This window comes from Poecile atricapillus, chromosome 15 (assembly GCF_030490865.1).
Source record: "Poecile atricapillus isolate bPoeAtr1 chromosome 15, bPoeAtr1.hap1, whole genome shotgun sequence".
Taxonomy (NCBI): domain Eukaryota; kingdom Metazoa; phylum Chordata; class Aves; order Passeriformes; family Paridae; genus Poecile; species Poecile atricapillus.
In genome coordinates this window covers 7,504,244-7,526,849 of record NC_081263.1, presented here as the reverse complement: position 1 = coordinate 7,526,849, position 22,606 = coordinate 7,504,244, and the positions used below count along the sequence as shown (strand labels likewise).

General features: G+C 58.4%; 2 protein-coding genes across 2 annotated transcripts; one reads left to right on the top strand and one right to left on the bottom strand.

The window, feature by feature from the left end:
* The first annotated feature begins 5,535 nt into the window (after positions 1 to 5,535).
* On the top strand, positions 5,536 to 9,463 carry SOX12 (SRY-box transcription factor 12). The gene has a single exon (XM_058851047.1). It carries the CDS (start codon positions 5,619 to 5,621, stop codon positions 6,516 to 6,518), a length of 900 nt encoding a protein of 299 aa, XP_058707030.1. The 5' UTR covers positions 5,536 to 5,618; the 3' UTR covers positions 6,519 to 9,463.
* Positions 9,464 to 11,265: 1,802 nt separating this feature from the next.
* On the bottom strand, positions 11,266 to 22,323 carry TBC1D20 (TBC1 domain family member 20). The gene is made up of 8 exons (XM_058851045.1): positions 22,186 to 22,323; positions 19,334 to 19,519; positions 18,195 to 18,278; positions 16,531 to 16,717; positions 15,641 to 15,742; positions 14,595 to 14,736; positions 13,741 to 13,928; positions 11,266 to 13,607 (listed from the first exon to the last, which is right to left on the bottom strand). The coding sequence occupies exons 1-8, from the start codon at positions 22,226 to 22,228 to the stop codon at positions 13,334 to 13,336; spliced, it is 1,206 nt and encodes a 401-aa protein (XP_058707028.1). The 5' UTR covers positions 22,229 to 22,323; the 3' UTR covers positions 11,266 to 13,333.
* Between the last annotated feature and the right edge of the window lie 283 nt (positions 22,324 to 22,606).

Below are 22,606 nucleotides of genomic sequence, written 5' to 3'. Positions count from 1 at the left end.
GGCTCCACCGCGCTCCGGTCCTGTGTGGAGCAGCATCACCCCGGTTCCCGGCCATGCTCTCGCCACCCCAGGCTCGGTTCCGCCAAGGAAGGAGCGAACCGAGCCCGGTCCGGTCCTGCCCTTCCCACGGGAGGATGTGCTTTTTCAGGACCTGGAAGCCCGGAGCCCGGCTGTGCAGCTCTGTCTCCAAGAAGCAGTGATGGAATACGAGGCTGGGGCTCTCCTGGCACGGACAATAGCAGGAGCTGTTTTTATTTGAACCTGTCTGTTGATCCCAGACACTGGCAGCACTGGCCAAAAGTGTGGTAGTGCAGGCACTGTTCTAACCCTACACTGGGTCACCAATCCTCCCACACTGGGATATACTGGCAGAGCCTCATGACATCAAGGCTGGTCTCAGGACATCATGATCAGTGATGGGGAGAGCAGGAATGACAGTAACGCCTTTATGGTGCCATAAAATCACATCAGCAAATGCCCAAGGTGCTGAGCAGGCCTGGGGGGAAAAAGAGCTGAAGGCAATGGAGTCAGCTTGGCACCTCATCCGAGCCTGGCTGCTCCAGGCATTGGGCATGGGGCTGGCATCAGAGGAGCAACAGCTCCTTGGTGGGAATGCTGAGTACCCAGCATGCAGCTGAGAAAGAGAAGAGTTAGGAGGGCCAAAGCACAGAGGGGGAATAAGCCATTGTGCTTTGGCTGTTTCGGTATGAGCAGGAGCAGGGTGACTGCTCAGATGGTCTGTGCTCAGAGGTGTCCCGTTCCCTGCATGGCAGTCCTGTCATCAGGGGGCACAATGTGGGTTGAGGGAAGCCTGCCTTGTGTCAGCTGTGTCACCCTCTCTGTGTCCCCAGGGTCCTGCACTGGCTTTCAGTGGGGTCAGCCCAGATGCTTGTTCTGGGACCCAGGACCATGCAAGCACCTAGGAGAAGAGGGAAACATTTTAAAACCAGGTGAGGGTAGTGCCCAGCTCCTGTTTAGTGTAAATCAGAGCCAAACCTAACCCCCAGTTAACCCAGCAGTATTTTCTCATGCCTCATGGTCTGCCACAGTCACCGACCACTCTGCCTACCAAAATCTGTTCCAGCCCAAGCCCTGCTCCACCACCCTCAGACCACCCTCTCTATGGCAGACTCAGCTCTTGCCAGCCTTCCCAGAGCAGCAGAGCCAGACACAACTCCTGGGCTCTGAGAGGGAGAAGGAATGAACTCAGCTGCTCTCATTGTCAATCCTGAAAGACAAACAGAAGAAGAGAAAGCCTGTTGGAGCAGCCAGGTACATCTGCTTTCTCGCAGTGGGGACAAGTGCAGCAAGCTGGGCTTGCTCAGAGCTGCCTCATCCATCTCCGTCTAAGCCAAGGACAAACTGTGCATCCAGAGTGTCCCAGCATAGGGCTCCAACCTACTGGAGAAATCCACCCAGGGCCTCTGGAAACAGGAGGATTTTTAAGGAGGGGAGGCTGAAATGCAGATGGGAATGGATGCAGGGGGGTTTACAGCTCCTCTGGGCTCCACACACTGCCAGTGACATGCAGGGACCCAGGGAGGGCCAGCACGAGCACGATGGTCCTCTGCACCCTCACTTTCCCAGGCTGAGCAATTTGTGGCTGATTTTGCTCTTTCAAGATGCAAGTCCAGTGTCTGGAAGCAAAGGGTTAATTAGCAAAACGAAGGGCTGCTGATGTCGTGTGAAAAGTTGCAGGGAGGTCAGTGGGAAAGGGCTGAGGATGGTGGAGAGGGCTCTGGCACAGGCTCCCGCCTGTCAGGGCGGGTAAGCACCAAATGCCTGACTTGTGATGTTACAGAAACTTTCCACTTGGGCCTTCCTGCTATTTTTAACTCTTCTCCCATCCACCCTCAGTAACCCCAGCCCCACCAGCTGCTGAGGCTAATTAATTCCCCTTTTTTATCATTTTTTAAAAAAAACAGAAAAAAATTAAGTTCCACCAATCTATCACACAGCCACTCGCCTCCTCCCTCCTGACATGTTCCAGGCTTTTCTCCTCCTTCAGCTCGTGCCTCCATAGCTACAGCCATACCTGTCTTCCAGCTGAAACACAGACCCTGGTGAAGGAAATCCAGCCACCCTTGACACCCACACCCCTGCTGCTCTGCTGGGTGAGTGTCTGCCCAACAGGGTGATATTTTAATAAAAAAATGTGTGTGCACCCGGGGGGCAGGAGCTGGGATACACCAGGAAAGAATGATCCCATGAGCAGACCTCCCAGCACAGGTTCCCGTGTGTCACAGGGCTCTCTCCCTCACGGCAGGCTGATGGGAAGATCATCCCCACAGGGCAAATGGGATTCATTCTCAGAAATGGAATTGTTTGACATTTGTAAGATCAACACAGTGTCTTTAACCGAGGATGGAAAGCAAAGGTAACATGACTGTATAGACTCATTTCACAGTGATGTGAGCAACTAGCTTCCCAGATTATTTTCCATTGTTTTTTCTGTTCCCTGGAGTTCTGCCCTCACCGTGTCCAGCCAGTTCTGAGAGCAGGTCTGCACCACTGCCTTCATCCTTTGCACAGGGAGAAATAAAGTCGCTGCTCATTCCTCAGAGCTGGGAAATGTCCCCTTGCACCAACCCTGACCTTACCCTCAGGCACTGCTGCTTGCACTGGCATCACGGAGGAATTTGTCACCGTGCCTGGTGCCACTCCACACAGGAGTGGCTCTGGGAAGCAGAGTGGTGTTCCAGCGGCCAGCTGGAGGCAGGGATGGTATGGAGGAATGGATTTAGTAGGCTGTTGCAGAGGCTATACCGCTGATGGTCTATGGGGAACCCCTCCCGGCTGGCTCTTTTGTCCGCTTGGCAGCTTCTGTTCCTCCTGGGACACTCCTCCACCCCACTGATCCTCACCATCCTCTGCCCTCCGGGGACCCCCGGGCCCCATCGCCCCCCGGGAACCCCTCTTCGCTCTGGGGATGCCCCGTATCCCCCGTAACCCGAGCCGGTCCCCACGGCGGCAGCGGGTGGGCTCGGGGACCGGGCGGGGCCCAAGCTCACGGGAACGGGCGGAAGGGACGCCCCCTGCCGGCTCCGCCGTGGCACCGCACCGGGACAGGATCACCGGGACGGGATCACCGGGACGGGATCCACCGGGCGGGGTCTGGGTGTCCGGGCTGGGAGCGGCTGTGTCAGCCCGAGCAGCCCGGCGGGACTGGCCCTGAGCTGCTCGCGGAGCGGCCAGGGCGGGAGGGAGCAGAGGAACGGCCGTCCCGGGAAGCCCGGGTAGAGGCGGGCCCGGTGCACGGGACCAACGGGGATGGGCAGCCGCCTCCGGCCCCGCAGAGCTGCTCGACTCCACGGGAGTTCCGTGCTAATGCGCACACAGCCGGTTCTGCCGGCGGGGTGGCAGCGAAGACCGGAGGTGTGGGGAGCGGCCGAGCAGGTGCTCCGTGACGGGGCCATGTGGGTGACCAGCGCCGGCCATGACCTCCGGCTATACCGAGCGGGAACGGCTCGGGGAGGCCCGGTGCAAAGCCGCGGTGAAGAACTGTGTGTTGTTCCCCGCGCGCCGCGGCTCCGGGACAGCGTGGGCAGCGCCCGGGGCTGCGGGCTGGGCCGGCGGGAGGGCAGGCCCCGGTGTCCCGGCTGGCTGCAATGTCGGGGCAGCCGGCATGGTCGGGACAGGCCACATTTCCTGCTCAGAGCGCAGGACGGCGACAGCCCGCGGTGCCCGGTCAGTCCCGGTACCCGGCCAGTCGCGGTGCCCGCTCAGTCGCGGTGCCCGCTCAGTCGCGGTGCCCGCTCAGTCGCGGTGCCCGCTCAGTCGCGGTGCCCGCTCGGGTCGGGCGCGGCCCCGCGCGCTCCCCTGTCACCACAGCAACTGGCGGAGGGGGCTCAGCCAATGGGCGCGCCCCCCCCCGGGCCCGCGCGCGGCAGCGACAGCCAATGGGCGCGGCCCCCGGCGGGCAGCCCGCGGTCTCCGGGGCAACAGCGCCGCCGCCGCCGCCCCATTGGTGACGCCCAGCGGAGGGGGCGGGGCCCGAGCGGGAGGGGCGTGGCCCCACTCGTGGCACCGGGGAGCCGCGTGTTCGCCTCGTGGGCTGCGCGTTCCCCGCCCGGCGCTCCCGTCCCCGCCGAGGGCCGACCCACGGGGAGACGCCGCTGGAATGGGTGGCAGGGACGTGTCCACGAAGGCGTCGGTGTTCCCACAACGCGTGGCGCCGAGTGTTGCGGGCCCTAGTGAGCGGCCCGGGGAGTGTTCCGAGCCGCGGCTCTGCCCGGACGAGCGAGAGCAGTGGATGTCCCGGGAGCCCCGTGGGCCGGCAGGGCAGGGTTCAAGCGGGGAATGATACTCGGTGTTCCGAGCGGTCAGACCCATGCACAGGCTCCCGGCGAATCTCGAGGGGTGTGGGTGCTCCCGAGGGTGCGGATGTCAGGGTCACCGGGGACATCGGGGTGCCTACACGGGGGGAGCGGCGGGTTATTGGCAGGAGATGGAGCATCCTCGGGTGGGTGCCTGCGGGCACAGAGGGGTACCGCCATACCGGGATGCTTGTCTGAAGGTACCGGGTGTCACCAGGCGTTCTGTGCTGCGTGGGTCGGGGTACCGGGGGCTGCCGGCTTGCCGTGGTGGCGGTATCGGGTCCATCGGCGTGCCGGGCTACCAGGGAGTAGCGGGGCGTGCCGTGCCTAGCGGGGGGGAGTACCGGGGAGTACCGGGGTGTGCCGGGTAGCCGGGCGGTACCGGGGGTACCGGGGCGCGCCGCCCTGCCATTCTCTCCAGCAACCCCTCTCGGCGAGCGCCCATTGGCTGAGCGGGATCTGCCCCCCCGCCACGCGGCCAATGGGCGGCGGGGGGCGGGGCCCGCCATTGACAGACCCGGCGCGGCGGTGTTTACCGGGGGCGGCGGGGGCGGGGCGGCCGTGCCTATAAGAGCGGCACCGGGGGGCGTGCGGCTCCCGGGCTGCCCGCACCGCCCCCGCGCACCCCCGACCCGCACCCGGACCCGCCGCAACCACCGTACACCATTCCCGACCGAAGCATCTGCCGACTTAACCGAGGAGGCATCACCGGGGCGGCGGGGAGCGGAGCAACCCCGGGGCGGAGCCCTCACGGTGTGCAACATCCCCGGGCAGTGCACAGCATCCCCGAGCTGACACAGAGCATCCCGGAACATCCTCGAGCCGGCGTCGAACATCCCCGGGTTGGTGCGGAGCATCCCCGAGACGATACAGAGCATCTCGGAACATCCTTGGACCGGTACCAAGCATCGTCGAGGTGCTACAGAGCATCCCCAAGCATCCTCGGACCGGTACCGAGAATCCTCGAGGTGCTACAGAGCATTCCGGAGCATCCTCGGACCGGTGCAGAGCATTCCGGGACAGGACCGCTACAGAGCATCTCCGAGCCGGAGAGCACCGGACCATCCCAGAGCCCTTCCGGAGCATCTCCGTGGCCGCCGCCCCGGCGGAGTCGGCTCCGCCGTGCGCCCCCGGGCCCCGTCGCGGCCGCCTGCGCCCCGCCCCGCCGCCGCCCGCTCCGCACAATGGGGGCGGCGCGGCGCGGCGCGTAGCGGCGGGCGGGGAGGCGGCGGCGGGCAGGGAGGCGGCAGCGGGAGGGGGGGAGGAAGAGGTGGAGGCGGCGGCGGCGTACCCGGCTCCAGGATGGTGCAGCGCGGCCCGCGGGGCCGGGGAGCGGAGGCTCGGCGGGAGCCCTGCACCCCACTGCCCGCCCGTGACACCGAGCCCGCCTGGTGCAAGACGCCGAGCGGGCACATCAAGCGGCCCATGAACGCCTTCATGGTGTGGTCCCAGCACGAGCGCCGCAAGATCATGGACCAGTGGCCCGACATGCACAACGCCGAGATCTCCAAGCGCCTGGGCCGGCGCTGGCAGCTCCTCCACGACTCCGAGAAGATCCCCTTTGTCAGGGAGGCCGAGCGTCTGCGCCTCAAGCACATGGCCGACTACCCCGACTACAAGTACCGGCCTCGGAAAAAGGGCAAGGTGGGCACCGGAGCCGCCCGCCCGCGGCTCCCAGTGAAGATCAAGCCCTCCGTGTTGGGCCGTGTCTCTGCCAGCCGCAGGCAGCCCTCCAAGCTGCCCAGCGGCCCCGATACCCCGCAGGAGCCCGCGCCAGAGGTGCCCGCTGAGGACAGCCCTGTGGTGCCTGGCACGGCTGCCTGGCACCCGGCACCCGACGGGGAACACAGCCCCCAGGAGCCCCCTGCACCCCTGAGCCCTACCACACCCTGCCCGGAGCCAGGGAGGTCCCCAGAGAGCGGGTCCCCCTCTCCCATGTCGGCTGGGTCCCCTCCCTCTTCCTTCAGCTCCTCCGACGAGGAGCTGGAGGAAGAGCTGCTGGGGATCATGCCCGGGCGGGCACCTGCCAATGCCACCTGTGGTGCCCTGGACTGGTCCGTCTTCGACAAGGACCACGACCTCTACCCGCGGGGAGGCTCCTCGCACTTCGAGTTCCCGGACTATTGCACGCCCGAGGTGACGGAGATGATAGCAGGGGACTGGCTCATGTCCAGCATCTCGGACTTGGTCTTTACCTACTGAGTCCCACGCTCTGCAGGTAACGCTCATTTTTATTTTCACCCACAATCAGGTCATATCAAAAAACAACCCAGGAAAAAAACAAACAAACCGAAACCAGCTGTTTACATGCAGGAATCAGGTATTTTGCCTTGAAGCTGCTGGAAGGCAGAGCCCCTGCTCCCCCCATCCCCTGGCACACACCCATTCTCCATCCGTCTGTCTGTCCGACTCTCGCCTCGTGCCCGCGGGACGCATGGCCGCCCGCCGTGGTTATTTGCCCGTGAAATGCATCTCATCGGGTTTTCATTGTCACACCCGGCCGCTTTCCCCCATGGCCCCGGCGCTGACAGCCATGGCTGCTCCCGGCCGCTCCCATCTCTGCCAGCATCGTGTGCCCTCCTGCTCTCCAGGAAGCAGGAGCATCCATGCCACCCCAGCTCTTGGTGCCCACCCCACCTTCCCCATCCCTTGGAGAATGGCTGATTCCGTTTGGTTTTTGACTGCATTGAACACATGGCTTCAATTTTCTCCTCTTCCTCTTTGCAGCCCTTGGGGAGGGATGCCGAGCCATGCCAAACTCTCCCTTCCCAACTCCCTATTTTGTGAGGGGTCCCTGGCTTGGGGGTTCAGTGTCCCACAGCAGAGTCTCCTTCCCTGTGGCGCCTGCTCCCCGCCACTGGCTTTGGGAAGAGTGAAGTTGCACACACGTGATGAGCACGTGGGCGCGGGGGGCTGTGTTATTTCTCTCGCCAGGCAGTTGTGCAGGGAAAGCTGTGCCACGGAGGGAGCCCATGGCCGGAGCCACCCCAAAATTGTATGGGAACCAGCCCTTCACTAAGCAGCCAGCCCTCATTTTAACCTTGGAGCCTCTGCCCGTGTGGGACCTGCTCTGGGCTGGCTGACCTTGGCCAGTGGAGCCGCGTGTCGCTGTGCCCAGCCGTGGCATGTGGTGCTGCCGGGATGGCAGGGAGCAGCCTGGAAGGGGAGGGTGGCAGGGAAGGGCAGCTGTGGGAAATCTGCCTTAAGCAACCACCCAAACTGGTCCAAGAGCAGCTGCAGCAGCCAGTGCTGGTGGGCGTGTGCGGTGTGGGTGATGCTCTGGCACAGGGCTCTTCCACACAGCACAACGCTGGACCCCGCTGCCGGCCGCGCCAAGAGCAGGGACGTGCTGGCAGGGAAGATGCTGCTGCAGCGGCTCCTCCAGCTGGGATTTTCTTTGCTTTTCCTAATGGCTCCTTCCTGCGACAGCCGCCTCCTCCCACTGCCGGGAGCACGTGGCTGCAGTGGTGGCTCGGCAGCTGCCGCAGGCTGTGGTTGGGGGGGCAGGGGCTGCGCTCTGGTACAGCTGTGCTGGGTGGGGACCCCACACATCCCTGGGGACGTGGTCATGGCAGGGGCTGGCAGCGTCTGCAAGAGCAGTACTGGGCTCGGCAGCAGCCGCTGCTTGAAGCAGCCCCTGCAGTCCCCCATGACCCCGATTCCCAGGGACTCTGGGTTTGTGGGGGCTCCTCGGACCCTTCCCTGCCAGTGGGGTGCTGGCGGTAGCGGAGCACCCGCTGCCTGAGCTCTGCTTTGCCTCCCTGTTTTGGGGCTGCCGGTTCCCCCAGTCGCAGGCTATCCTGTGCCTGCCCCTTGCTGTCAGGTTGGACTGAGCCGTGACCAGGGGGAGGACATCCCCCTCCCATGTCCTGACATCCCCTGAGGGCGCCTCTGAGTAGGTGCCTGGCCCTGCTGCTGGAGCCGCTGGTGGCCCTGGCTCAGCCATGGGGATAGGCACTGCAGCGCAGGGAAAGGTGTGTCCCCGGGCCCTTTGCAGGGATGCTTGATGTCCCCCAGCCCAGTCCCTGGGGGCCCCTCGAGGCCCCTCGCGATGGTCAACCATCAGCAGTGTAGATGTGTCGGTGTGTAGCGGTAGCTGTGCGTGTGTGTTGGCATTAGCCACGGTGTTTCAGTACCCCCGTGCGGGTGCCAGCCTGCGGAGCCAGGCGGGCATCACGCATCAGACACGTGTTCCCTGGATAGAGCGCGTCCTCTTCTCTGCGTCCTCTCCCTTCCCGGCCGTCCCCCACCGGATCCAGTCCCGCCCCCAAAGGTGGAAAAGCCAAATAAGCGCCGGGACAGCCGTGATTCTGGCAGCCTGCTCCCGCCTCACCGCCGCCTCGGGGGGACTTTGCCTTCCTAGCCCCTGGGCAGCCCCGCGCCAGGAGCATCTGAAGCCCCTTCCCATGTGTGAGCCGGGTTTGGGGTTCCCGTGGAGTCCGGCGGCCCCAGAGCTCTCTGACACACACGGATCTCACCCAGCACCTCGGTGCCTTTTTGGGGTGCACAGCCGCCCCATGCTGTGGCCAGGGGTTCTCAGGGAGGGCGCCCTCAGTCACCTCGGTCACCTGTCCTCCATCCCTGTCCATGGGGAAGCCAAAGCCCCCAGGTACCAGCAAGGCCTGAGGCCACACTGAGGGTCTCGCATCACACGTGTGCTTTGCTGACCCTGCAGCTCAGGGCTCAGCTTCCGTTCCTAGGGGGGACACAGGTCCCGGTGGTCCCCTACGTGCTGTGCATCACCCTTGAGCCGGGGTGATCCCTCCACAGACTGTCAGGCGAAATATTTCCTCAGGAGCAGGTTCTGGGTCAGTGCCAGAACCGGAGCCAGTGCCGGGGTCTCCTGCCCTGGCCGCAAGCACAACATCATCCGCTTTGTCCCCGTCCTCACCCCTGTCCCCCTCCTCGAGTCTCGCCGGGTGTGTTTGTCAGGGAGAACCGTCGTGGACAGTGGTGGATTTTCTGTGCCGTGTGGTTGTAGTGCTTAGAGACCCCCCCAGCGTGCGGCCCCCTCCCGCTGCGCCCCCGCTGCCCGGTGCTGGCTGGCATGCGTGTGCGAGCGTGTGTGCGTGCGCGTGCGACATCCCGTCATCACTCCAGACAAAGCGAATAATAATAATAATAATAATAGTAATAATAAAAATAAACCAAACCTCTCTCAGGAAGCAGCTGCCCTGGCGGCGGCCGAGTGGGCCGGGGGTCCCCGGAGCTGGCGGGGCCCCGGCGCAGCCTGTGGATGGGCGCCAGCGCTCGGGGTCACCTTTGTAGTGTTGTGTTAGTGAAGGGTCCCTGTGTCTGTTATCTTGGAGAAACGGGATTTTAGCCGAGGGGCACTGACCACCCTATCTGGGCCCGTCTTGAGGGGTGTGACACAGCTGCCTCTTGCTCTGCAGAACCTCGGCTAACAATGATCCTGACTGTTGTGATTATGGAATAAAGTGTGTTGGTCTGCTCCCCACGGCTCTGGCTCCTTTTGTGCTGCCTCACTCCTCCCAGGGGAATTTGGGATTCCAAGGGCAATGTGAGATCCCCAGGGAGATACGGGATTCCCAATGGCCAGGATCCAGCTCCCAGGCGTATCAGTTCCCACCTTGAGCCCCGGTTCCTATGGGCTCTCCCGCAGCGGGGAGGTTCACCCTCATCAGTGAGTGTGGGCTGGGCGTCCCTGGGAGCAGTGTGAGCATGTGCACGTATGTGCACGGATGTGCTGTGCATATGCAGCCCCTCGCCCCACCCGTGAGTGTGTGTGGGCAATCCCGGCGCCGCCCCCGACTCCGTTCAGCCAGAGGGAGGTGACCGAGGGTAATGGGGGGGAACCAGAGAGGGAGGGAACCGGGGGTGCTAATCCAGACCCACAGGAGGGCCCGGGGGGGGGGGGGGCACGAGGTCACGCGGCACTTGATCACACCCAGACCCCTGCCCCCAGTCTCGCCGCAGCTGTTGCCACGGCAACAAGAGGAGCCCAGAGCATCCCCGGGTACTGCCAGCCCCTCCTGCAGCCCCGGCGCTGCTGGGGACCGGGCTGTCTCCGAGGGAGGGAGAAGTGCAGGGGTTGCCCATACTACTGTGACCCCCCGAATCTGCAGGCTGCACCCACGGGAGAGCCCCCAGCACCGCCCGGGGCCTGGGCGGTACCACAGGGGCAGCAGTGTTCCAGGGAGCCGTCACTGCAGCCCCCGGCAATGGGATTGGTCTCTGCACAGGGGCACGGCTGGGAGCGGGGGGGATCATGGCGCAGCCAGTCAGAGCTCTCTGGCCATCACCACTGCCACCACTGGCCACACAGGGCTCTTGTTCAGTGTAATATGTGGCCCACACAGGCACATGCACACATTGCCACTGGATCACATGTGGCAGTGGCCTCTTGGCTACCCCAAAGCTGCCACATACCTCCCACCAACACTCCTTCCCCTCTGCTGCCCAAAGGGTGTCCCTCCCAAAGGGCTCCAAGCACTATTGAGAAAATGTCTCCTGGAGAAGCCACAGACAATTAAAAATAGCCAACACGGCTGCCAGCTTTGAGCCATCCAGCCAAACCCACTTCCAGCTTGGCAAAGGTGGCTGCATCACCCCAGCTCAGCAGAGCATGCCCTGGGAATTGGGCATCCTGCCCGGGATCTCCTCCTGCAGCCAGGCACCCGGCCTGGGGTACAGGGCAGGCTGGGAGGTCAGGCTATTTCCAGCCCCACGCTGCTGATGGGGGGGACACCCTGGAGAGCCAGCAGCACACACAAGGCCTGGCACTGGCCCAGAGGGAGGCAGATGGATGGAGAACAGTGACCAGGGCACGCATGCACTCCTTGGCTCTGCTCCTGCTCCTCTTCCCACGGGGCTGCTGGGTGTGAGGCCACACTGAGCTGGCCTGGCCAGCACAGGAAAGGTGCCAGTTTTGGGCCACAGGGTGCCACAAAAGCAGATCTGACAGCCCCAGCCCAGAGAGGGCATGAAGTGTGTTTAGGAACTGTTTATTTTACAGTTTTAGGGTTTGTAGAAATCTGCATTTACAGGGGATGTGTAAGTCTTTGTACAGAGTAACTGAAGCACCCGCAACCACGGTCTCCTTCTCTCCCTTCTCTCCCTCCAGGGACAATGCAAGAACTAAAGTGCATCATGGCCAGGGAATGGAGGGGCTGCAGTGGCTCCTCCTGGGGGGCTCCAGCCATCCCCTCCTTCAGGGTAGTGTACAGAATGGCCCTGGGTCCTCCAACAGCATTCCCAGGTCACCACACTCTCAATGGTTTCTAAAGTGCTAAGTGACCCAGCCCCCAGTCCTGCTCTGCTGCTCTGGGGGTGCCAAGGGGCCAGGAATGGGCTCTGCCTTCAACAATGTTGGGAGGAGCCCCCCTGAGCAGCCCCAGGTCTCTCCAAGGGCACTGGCACCATTGAGGAGAGGAAGGAACAGGTCTTGCTGCCTGCCTGGACAACGGCAGTTTCACACACTCCACATTTCACCCGCAGAGGCAAAGGGAACTCCTGCTCAGAGCTTCATGGGAACACAAGCCAGGAATGACAACTGCCCACACACCCTCTGGCCAGAAAGGCACAGCCCCTCCATGAGCAAAGGCCCATGGGGCAAACCTGAACATAGCCAGGGCGGTTATGCACCAAGAGGGGTGGGAGTGGGGGGTGCTAAGCTTTGCAGGGCATGAGTTTTCTTCTCTATCCCAAAATCCCTTCAACCTCTTTTTCAGGTGTGCAGACCCTGGGCATGGCACAGATGGCTTTGGGCACAACAGAGCAATGATGGGGGAGCGGGAGGGAGCCGTGAGGGTCAGGTAAGGGCACTTGAGGGAGATTTAGCAGCTTGGGGGAGAGGTAGAGGCATAGAGTGTCTATTGGCTTTGTCTCAGTGAGACACTGAGCTGTCTAGAAGGATTTGCTGCTTAGTTTGGGGGGCAGGGAGCGCTGGGACTGCTGACAGGACTGGTGGGGAGATGAGAGCTATGCAGAGGTCAGGGCAGCCTTTCTGGGAAACCCCTCATGTTATTTCCAGAGGCAATGCTGAAGCCTGATCAGCTCGTGGTGGTGTTTTTTGACACATTTTCTAGTGCAACAACTTCTATCCTGTGCAAAGTGTTTCACAAGGTGGAAAAAGCCTTTCTCCACATGGGTAAGTGTCCACTTCCAGAGCTATTAAAGAAGTCTGCAATGGGTGTTTACAGTGTCACTAAGCCTTGTGGTAGCATAACCTGGCATATGACAGTACACACCTTTGGCAGGGTGACTGCACTCGTGTCTCACTTCACTGACCCCAGATACAGTCACAGCACTGCCAGCGCAGCAGTGGCAGTGCCTGAGAGCTGAGGGAAGCTAAGGTCTGCTCCTGGCCCCTGCAAGCAGATCAGGCAGCAAAGATATGGAAGCAAAAAGAGCCAGGGAGTGTTACACACGAAAGAGAAGCTCACAGCATTGTGCTGGCTGGGGTGTGGGAAAGGTTTGGCTCTGCTCAGGGGGTACCCAGAGGACAGGGAAGAGCTGGAGCACGGGCAAAGCTGAAGGCAGGTTGTGGGTCACACTGTAGCAATGAAGAGCCAAAGGGCTGCCCTGTTCCTCTGGAGTGCAACAGCCCTTCACCTTCATACACACAAGAACTCAGAACAAACCCTGTTGGACACTCTCCTCCAGGCAAGGATTTGCTCTCACTCCCACCAGTTTTCTTCAATGGAGAACGCAGGATCATTTGGGCAAAGCCCACACAGAGTTCTCTCTTTGTACAGTCACCTGAGCACAGCCTGAACAGCCAAATTTGTTCATACCTCTGGTTCCTCAGGGGAGAGTGGGAGCACCTGTCTGCTCACCCTTGCACAGGGAGAGGGGACCAAGGTGAGCATGGTGTGGGGAACCGTCCTGCTGGGCTGGCTCCCTCAGTCTCTGTCACAAAGGCCAAAAGCGTTATTGGACGCAGTAAGAATAAAAAATAACCTTCATACAGGTCGTTTCTGGACACGTCCCTCATCAAACATCAGCCCTTCCTGCTGGGGATGGGTGCAGTGACAGTGAAGGCCCTTCCTCCGGCTTCAGGGGAAAATCTGCAGTTCAAACTTGGGTGCCCACTCCAGTGCGCTCTTCACCACAGCCAGGGCAGCCGCTCCCAGTGCCACCGTCAGCCCCATCACTGCCAGCTTGACAAAGCGGTTGGTCCGGGGCTTTGTCAAGATGGATTTTGTCCGCTCCTCCCCTCGAAGCCGCTCCTCCCCTCGGAGCCGCTCTCTGAAGCGTTGCCTCAACACAGTGTCTGGTCTCTGCTGCACTGATGCCAACTCAAAGTCCTTAAAAGTGGAAGCCGCAGTTCTGCAAGAGAAGGAACGGGTCAAGGAGCGTCCCCTGCTCGCCTCTGGGACCAGCCTCCAGTTAGGACGATCTCCAAAGGGAGGCAAGACCTGGCAAGGGGATGTAGGGAACACATGGGCTGCCCAGCACTCACCGTTCCGCCTGAGCTGCCTGAGCTGCCTCCTTGGCGAGTTCAGAAGGTGGGAACTGGACAAAAAGGTCCCCGGCTTTGCTGATCAGAGACTCATAAGGAAGGTCCTGTGGGATCTGGGACAGGAGGTGGTGGACAGAGGCCATGTCACACTCGCAGTCCAGAACTTCCTGCTCCCGGTGCAGCACAATCTGCAGAGGAGTGAGAGGAGGACAGACAAAGAAGTGGGGACAGCTCTTTGGCACATGCTGGCACTTGTTTCAGAGCCAGAAGAAAAAACCACTTTACTTCCAGCTGAAAGACCTTCTTCAAGAGGACACACTGCAGTGAAGCATTCACTGGGAAGAGAAATGCCAAACCCTTTCTGAGACTCTGAGGCCATGGAAAGCCTCTTTCAGGGTACTGAGGTCTGTCTGCGGAGCAGAGCCTGCTACTGGTTCTGCTCACCTCTCTGGATGTGAGCAGAACTTCAGCAGGGTTTGACTTCATGCCTTGCCCTCTGCCATAGGAGAACAGGCAGGTGGATGCACAGTGCAGAGCTGTCTCCAGCCAGTCAGGCATCCCAGTATGTGACCAGAAGCAGGACCAGCACACAAAAGGAAATAAAAACACTGTGCCATGCTGCCTCCACAGCACTGAACATTCGCTGCACATTTGGACACCCTCAGGCTGCCCTGAGTTCCCCTGGATCCCACCTGCCCTTTACCATCACCAAAGACATCACTGACCGCATCTGCAGAGCAGGGTACAACTGGGGACAGCACCAGTACTGGGTTTGCCAGCCTCCTTCTGCAGCCCCAAACTCCCACAGCCTCAGAACAGCACAGCTAATCCCTGACCATTCCATCAGTACATACCACAGCTGCAAAATAAATGGGCATCAGTGGGTGGCAAGCCAGGAAGAAGTCATATAATCGCACCACGTGCCGGAAGTCGGACAAAACGTGGCCAAACCAGGTGATCAGCCAGCTGAGAGCAAAGATGGTTCCCACCTCCGCACTACAGAGAGAAAGAGCCATTAGGTCAGCCTGGAAACAGGAATGAAATGCTCCCAGGCCACTCCTGTGCTGCACAGCTGTGCCTGGAGAAATAGAGCTGGACTGTCAGTGGAGCACTTGAACCCCCACACTGAGTAGGAACTGCACCTCTGACACAAGGAAGTGTTTATCTCCTGTGCCACCCCCTGTGGCAAAGTGCTGCCACTATTTGTGTCACATCCAGTGGGAGCCACAGTAGAGGCCAAATGCTACTTTCAGGGGACCCTGAATGTGTGATGTATCATGGCACTGTCTGGCTTGCTGGCTTGAGGGCAACTGATGTCCTGCAGCACAGACAGATGTTTGGGTTTCTTCCTACCCTGAGGGCTTACTAATTCTGGGAGTTTGCAAACAGGGTTGGTACCCAAAGACATTCTGGCTGTGAGAAAAAAGACACATCTGCCCCAAAAAGGGCTCTGACCTGACTCTTCCCATTCACCTTCCTGCTTCTGATTTGATCTGCCCAGGCACACCTCTGTCCCTCTAAAGAAAAACCTGGGAATCATCCCCAGAACTAACAACAAACTACAGCAAGGTCCCACCAGCCACACAAATGGTCACATGAAGCAGTTGTAGTATTTGTACAAGACTGTCCCCAGACGCCCTGCCCTTCCAATGCAGACTGCAGACAAATGGGCTGAAGATGTCACCGTGTAAAACTCCTCCAGACAGGCAGCTCAGGTTTGAACCTGCTCAGAAATGAGTGCTACATGGCTTTGGGGTGTCAGCATCAGCTGTGGGACAGCTGGTGACTTCCTGAGGAAGCCACTGTAGTGCTGGGGATGTGCTGGTGAAAATGTCTCTGTGAACAGTAACCTGAGATGGGCAGGGGAGAGCCAGGAGGCTCTAAGGGAACATTTGCATACCTCTGCATGAAGTCGTGCACCTCAGGGTTCACCTGGTCTATGATGGGCATCAGGTAATTTAAAATGTGCTTGGTGTTATCCATCGTTGGGTCCATAAAATCCCTGAGGAATTATTTAAAAGAAGCTTTGTCAAGCAACAACATCGGCAAGCTCTCCCTCTAGGGAGGCAGCAGAAGGTGAAGTACATGCAATAAACAGCCTTGCTGGCAGGGTGGCCCTCAGCCCCAAGGAATTGTGTCTCTTTGGAGCAGCCTCCCTCCAGCTTGTCTGGCTCACCCAGGTCTGACCTGCACATAGAACCCACACCCAGACCATCATGCTGCTGTCAGCTGACACTTCTTATTTTGCTGCAGTGCACATAAGAACAGTAAAGCTTTTCCAGCACCCAAAATCTGACTCCTGCCTGGGAGGGGAGAGATAATCCCTCCAAACCACACTCTCCAGCTGGAAGCTTTCTCTTATTTCAGTGCACAAACAGGAAAGACTCTTCATATGGGGTACAGGACACTGGTAATACAGACCACACTGCCCAGGGATATGCAAGGACAAGTGGGAGGCAGGTGCTGAGCCAGCCCACAGGACCTGGAGAGGCCCTGACAGCCACACAAGCATGGATAATGCATGTGCGTTGGCTTTTCCAGCTCCAAGAGATGCTACAAATTAACTGACAGCCTTCAATTATCCTTTCCCCAGGCCACAGCTCCCTGCAAAGCCACGTGCTGTTGTGTGGTCAGGCTGCTTTCAATGACTCCTCTGGGTACAGGCATGACAGGCAGCTGCTTTAACCCAAGGCTCTGCCTTCCCAGCTCCCCTTCCAGGCCAGCTCCACCTGCACAGGTGTCCCCACAGCCTGAGGACATGCAGTTGGCTCCTCTCCTCCCACTGAGTACCTGAGATGATGCGTTGAGAGCTTCTCCACCAGTGCTGTGGCCAGCCTGTCCCCCACCACCAGGAGGAAGGTGACCACGATGTCATGGTATCCCTGGTAGTAGTGCAGCTGGGGGTTGCGCTTGAGGACGTGGAGGATGATATCGATGAGCTCCTCCTGCAATCCTTCCCTCTGGTCATCTGGCATCCCTGAGGGAACAGCAGAGGTGGCACAGCTGTGTCACCTACCAGTGCCTGCTGTAGGAGCAAGGGCGACTATGGTGTGCAAGGAGAGCACCTGTGCATTTACTACCTGCCCGATCCCAAGGGATGGGGTGCACAGGGGAGGGTAAAACTGGCAGAAAAAATCATCCAAAGCTCTAATGCTGTCTCCCAAAACTCTGCAGGACCAGGGGAATCTGGCCAGTTGCTGAGAGGTTTAATCTTTAGATCTGCAGAACCCTTATCTGAAAGGAAGCCACTGTGGAGGACGGGTGCAGGGCTTACAGATGTTTGCACAGTGCTGCTGTGAAGAGAGAATGGTTCTGCACATCCAGCACCAATGAGGATGTTCTAGTAATTTTTAATTTCCCAGGAGTTCTAGAAAAAAATTCAACAGGACCCATTTTCACAGAAACTGTATGCCAGCTGTATCAGACTGCGAGGCCTCCACTGGCACAACTTCCTATCAGTCCCCTGCTAACAACATGTGTTTAGGGACAGGATGTCACAGGGAAAACATTGTTCCTGCTCTGCACAGCTGCAGTCAGTTTCTGGCAGTTCTTGTCAACAGACAAAACGCCCAAAGGCCAAGCAGAGAGTCCCAGCAGAGATCCTGCAATGACAAAGTTCTCCTTTTCCTCTGCTTCACTAATGCAGCTAAAAATAGGCAGGAGGCTGCCATTCAAGGGCAAAAAAATCCGTAGGAGCAGAGCCTCTGAGAATCAGGCCTGCACACAGCATCCACGCCTGCAAGAATCAGAGTGAATCAAGTGTTTATACAAAATAAAAGTGGCAGAAGGGGGGAAGCAGATTCTGGCCAGAAATAACGACTGCTTTGCACAGAGAGCTGCTGGATTTAGCGTTTTATAAATAACACAAGGCACCCATCAGAACTAAACAACTGCAAAACCATTTTGCCTCTAAATGCTTTAAGTTCTAATGTTTAAATTTGGTGCAAGAACCTGATTTTGAGACTGTTTTATACCAGGGGTTGTTCTGAGCACAGACAAACCTCCCTTCCCTGCCCCTGAGCTAGACCATGGACTAAAATAAACTGAAGCAAATGGCATGTTTATCAAGCTTTCCATCTGTCCTAATCTCAACAGGTCATGGTGCACAAGATCTGTGCAGGATCCATGCAGGAGCCATCCTCTCTGCTGCAACTGTCTGCCAGTAGCAGCCTTCTGGCAGAGGGGCTCAGTGGGGCAGGGGAAGTGGGATGTTGGAAGAGCCACATCAAAAACCATCTGTGCAGAGACAGCTGAAGGAAACTGATGGCTGCAGAAGGGCTTCACTGTAAGAAGCAGCTGTTGTGAGATCACAAGGAAAAGGTTTTCTAGAAGTCAGGCCCTTGGAGTAATAAGAGTGTCACCTTCTACAGCCTCCCAGGGAGGTCTGAGCCAGGAGGAGCCCCATGGCATTGCTCTTGGCCCCGCAGAGTGGGAAGAGCAGAATCCTCTCTCACCTGGTGGGAAGCGGCGCAGGGATCGCCGCACATCCAGTAACACTTGCTGGTAATCCTTATTGTCCTCTCGCAGCTCCTTCCTTGCTGAGAAAAAGAGGAACAGGATTAACATGAAGCAGTGGAATGGCACTGGGATGAGAGTGAGGTTAGTGAGCCAGGAAGATCCCTACTGAATGTGGACATGAAGCTGCACAAACCCCCTATTCCACTGTAAATCCCCTTTTTCTGTCACACCTCAGCCCTGTCCCTGCACTTTCACTGCCACACACTCTGACACTAACAGCAAATGAGAAAATTATTTCTTTAGACAACACATGTTAAAATGCTGAAACTGAATTCCAAGTGTACTCTCAGCAGCAGCACTAGAGGAGTCATTCATAAAACAGAAACAATTCAGAGGAAACTCTCACCCAGGGTTAGCTAAGACAGTTAAAACAGAAAAATTCAGCAAGCCAGCAAATTCCTTCTATGCGACCATGTAAAGTTAAATGTTGTTTTCCAGCAGCTCTGGTCACCTCACATCACCCTAATGCCACCTGGCTCTTGAATGAGGTGGGGGGATGCACGTTTCCAAATGACCACAGAATCAGGATAACAATAAGATCTGTGCTGGATGACTATAAAAGCTACAGGACCTAGAGCTCCTGCATTGCTAAGGTTTAAAAACAATGTGGGTACTTCACCAGGAAGGTTGTTGTCCCTGTGTCTGTTCTGACTGAGACCCACATGTGCTTCACACAACAAACTGCTTCCTGGGAGAGACACGTTGGGAGAATTTTTGCCACACCAGGGCTCAGCACAGACACCCCTTCATCGGAGCAAAACAAATCAAGTCTAATTCTTTCTGCTGCAGGTGAACTTACATATGTCAGCTAATGCTCAGGGCCACGCTAACTGCATCCACAATGAACTGATTCCATTACTATCACTAAAGAAAACAACAAATGTTGTTTTTAGAAGTCATGTATTGTTTACATACAACACAGTATTGGTGCTGCAGTGAGTCCCCTTTGTACAAGAGCTTAGTGGCAAATGCAACACATACAGGGAAAAGGCAGGTCAGAAAGCACATCCCTCCTCTAGTGACAAAGGTCACTGAACTCTTCCTCCCAAGCAGCTGAAACCAGGCTGCTCCATACCTGGAGGAGGGGGCAGGTCATCTGTATTAACACTGAGCAGCTTTGGCCACACTTTGCACCGGATCTCATCTGTGAGCAGCCCGCCCTCGCTGATCGCCATCCGCCTCAGCTTTGCCACGTCAGTGGGGTCACTGTTCAGAGCCTGGTAAATCTCTGCCATTTTTCTTTTCTTCTTAGCATCAAAGTCTGCAAAAGGCCACAGAGATGTGAGCTGACAGGCAGTGCCAGCACACAGAGGGAGCTAGCAACAGCCACTCACAGCAATGTCACACACGCACAAGGGAGATAACACAGGACAGTCGTCACACTGTCATGACAGGGATGACTCTGGTGGTGACCCCTCCAGCTGAGTGTCCCCATTTCTGCAGATGCAGCACTAGGAGCACCTCAAAGGGCACTCTCACTACTTCCCTATCAACCCTGGGGGTCCCAGTGTGGGAGGCAAACACTGCTCCTCCTGACAGCGGAGCCACCAGCAGTACCCAGACAGAGCCCTTGGCTCCTGTCCTTCCCAGTGGTTCATGGCTCCATACACAGTCAAGGCAGCCCTGCAAAGCCATCCTGAAACTCTTTGCTCTCTGATGCAGCTGCCAGCTCAGATGTCATGTGTTTCCTAAGACTCGGACTTAGGAAAGTGTTCTATAAAGGTTAGGAAAGTGTTCCCAAAACTGTGTTCCTACCGACTCCCAGGTGCAGCCGTCCTAGGAAGAAGCCTGAGTATTTCCACTGACAGCAACAGACACAAGAAAGGACATAATTATACCAGAGTTAAAGAATCATAAGCACATTGACTTGTCCTACAACAAACACAAACCTGCCAGCCACCAGTACACACACAACTCAGACAGTAGGAGAAAATTCCCACTCTTTTGAGGAGCACAGGAATTTGGGGCAGGGAGGGAAGGAGGTAACACACAAAGCACACAGTGCTCGGGTTAGACACACTTACAGGACACCAAAGCGCTTCCCAGTGAGTGGAGAGAGGACAATACTTCACACCACATGGTGGAATTTGTCACCACTGCCTCATGTGAGGAAAGAAAGAAGCAGCCGAGAGCCACTTGATATCTCACACTGGAGGAGTTCCCAGTAAGGAGGCTTTGCTGAGCAGCTGCAGGACTGGAGCGCAGGATGAGACCACAAACACTGCCTTTCCCTAAAGGCTATTCCCATAGATGCAACAACTCTTGGGATCCAAACAGGATTCATTCTATAAGCAACGTGTCCAAATAGGATTTGGGGTGGGAGAAATTAAAAGGATTTTGATGGAGAAACAGCTGCTCCCAAGGCCACACCTTCTCAGCAGCGATAGGGGAGCTCGTTACTCTGCCCACGTGGCACCTCAGCCACTGCCCCGGCCCTGTTTCTGCGAACTCCTGGCTGGAAGTGCAGTTCTCAGTGAGGTCTGAAGGGAGCCGGCATGTCAGCAGGCTGTTCACACACACGGAAGCTAAGTAGGTCGAGCACTGGATGCTGTTCCTTCTCAAAGACCCTTTTAAAACACTTCTTGGATCAAAACAACCTGTAACAGCCTACGACAGAGCTCCACCTCCCTCCGAATTCCACGTCCCTGATAACATTAAATCTCCTGTCGCTCACACAGTGACTACAGTTTCTTTTATTTCCTTTCCCGCCCCTTGTGCAAGCAGTTATTTTATTTGCACAACAGAAGCCAGCTCTGCTCGGCCGGTTCCCTATTCCCAGCCAGTTCCCTACCCCCATGAGAGGAATGATGGGTTTGTCTTTACAAACAAGCTACGGGTCTGCTGATAAGATGAAACTATTACTGAGAGATAACAGAAACAATGGGATGGATTCCACTGAAAGATGAAAGGGACACTGAGGAAACACCATAAAATTCCACAAGGGTTAAGAATTAAGAGCGGGGTTATACATTAGGGGGAAAATATTAGGTATTAGGCATTCCGGGAAGTCTGTACCTCTCAAGTTCCTCCACCAATGGGGAAAGAAAGAAGGGACATGCGGTCGGGAAATTAGGATAAAAGGGACGCTGCGCCCTCCAAAAATTTGAGAGACCCCAGGGGAATGCCCCATGGCTTCCCCCTTTATTCGAATAAAGTAAAACGACTCCTCTGTCTCCTTTTTGGACATAAACTTCTGGTGTTTGTGGGTTAATTTTCCTGACACCCAGCTGTTCCTGATCCCCTGCCACACGCACACACTGGGCTGTCACATACCGATGCCTCGGGAAGGAGGAGACAAAGCCTATGGGAGAAAGAACTGCTCACACACAAAGAACTTAAGAAGTTGTGGGAAGGAAGGAGCACATCTTGCGGTCTCCTCCTCTCAAACTTACTAATAAAGACACCAATATTTACACTTTTCAAACATATAGGGGTCAACAGCTGCGAGTATTACACAAAATCAGTGCATTTCAATACATGTTTCATGAAAACACAAGAACTTAACTCGCAGGTTCATCCTTGGAAGAAAGACACAAACCCAAAGTGAGTGCGGTCTAAAACCCAGATGGCTCCGTCGGTGCTTCTGCACCGCGGCAAGCACCGGGCACCGACACACGGCCTCGACAGGTCTGGCCAGCCCGGCGCTGCCGCAGAGCCCTCGGTCACTGCCGGGGTCCGCCCTCGGGCCCGGCGGCTTCCTGTCCGTCCGAGCCCGCCGCGGCCGCACAGCCGCGGGGTGAGCCGGACCCTTCGCTCGGTCCCGGGACCCCCGGTTCCCCCGCCCGCTCCCACCAGAGCCGCTGCGAGTGCAGCGCCGGCCCCGCCCCGCCGCCAGGGGGCGCCGCCGCGCCCACAGGGGGCGCTCCAGCCCCCGCCCCCTCAGCGGAACCACCGCCCCCCGCCCGCCGGGCCCGGCCCAGCCCGTACCGTGGCCGCCGACGCCGTTGCGCGGCGGGCTCTGCCGGGCCATGTTCCCGGGCGCCGCGGCGCATTCCGGCCCGGACACCGGACCGGACCGGGCCGGGGCTGCGCGCTCCCCGCGCCGTCCGGTCCCGTCCCGCCCCCGCCCGCTCCCCCCGCCCCCCGCCCGCCGGCGCACGGGCGGGACGTCACGGCGCCGCAGTGCGCAGGCGCGGCACCGCCAGGCGGGTCACGCGGGCAGGGACAGCTGCGCATGCGCAAACAGGAGCGGGTGGCCTGGACGTGCCCGCCCCGAACGCGCGTCAGGGCTGTTTAAAACCAACAAAAAACCAAACCCCCAACCCTCCCCGACTACCGCGGTACAGGTTATTCCCAGCGGGTAACGCACCCTCAATGGTGCTGCAGACACTGGCTTCTGCTGCCACGC

Excerpts from the sequence above, each read along its gene's own strand:
- TBC1D20 (XM_058851045.1), bottom strand. The coding sequence starts at position 22,228 with ATGGCCCGGCAGAGCCCGCCGCGCAACGGCGTCGGCGGCCACG. Across the intron at positions 19,520-22,185 it reads CAACGGCGTCGGCGGCCACG|ACTTTGATGCTAAGAAGAAA; the intron begins GTACGGGCTGGG and ends GGCCTTTTGCAG. Across the intron at positions 18,279-19,333 it reads TGACCTGCCCCCTCCTCCAG|CAAGGAAGGAGCTGCGAGAG; the intron begins GTATGGAGCAGC and ends TCTTTTTCTCAG.
- SOX12 (XM_058851047.1), top strand. The coding sequence starts at position 5,619 with ATGGTGCAGCGCGGCCCGCGGGGCCGGGGAGCGGAGGCTCGGCGGGAG.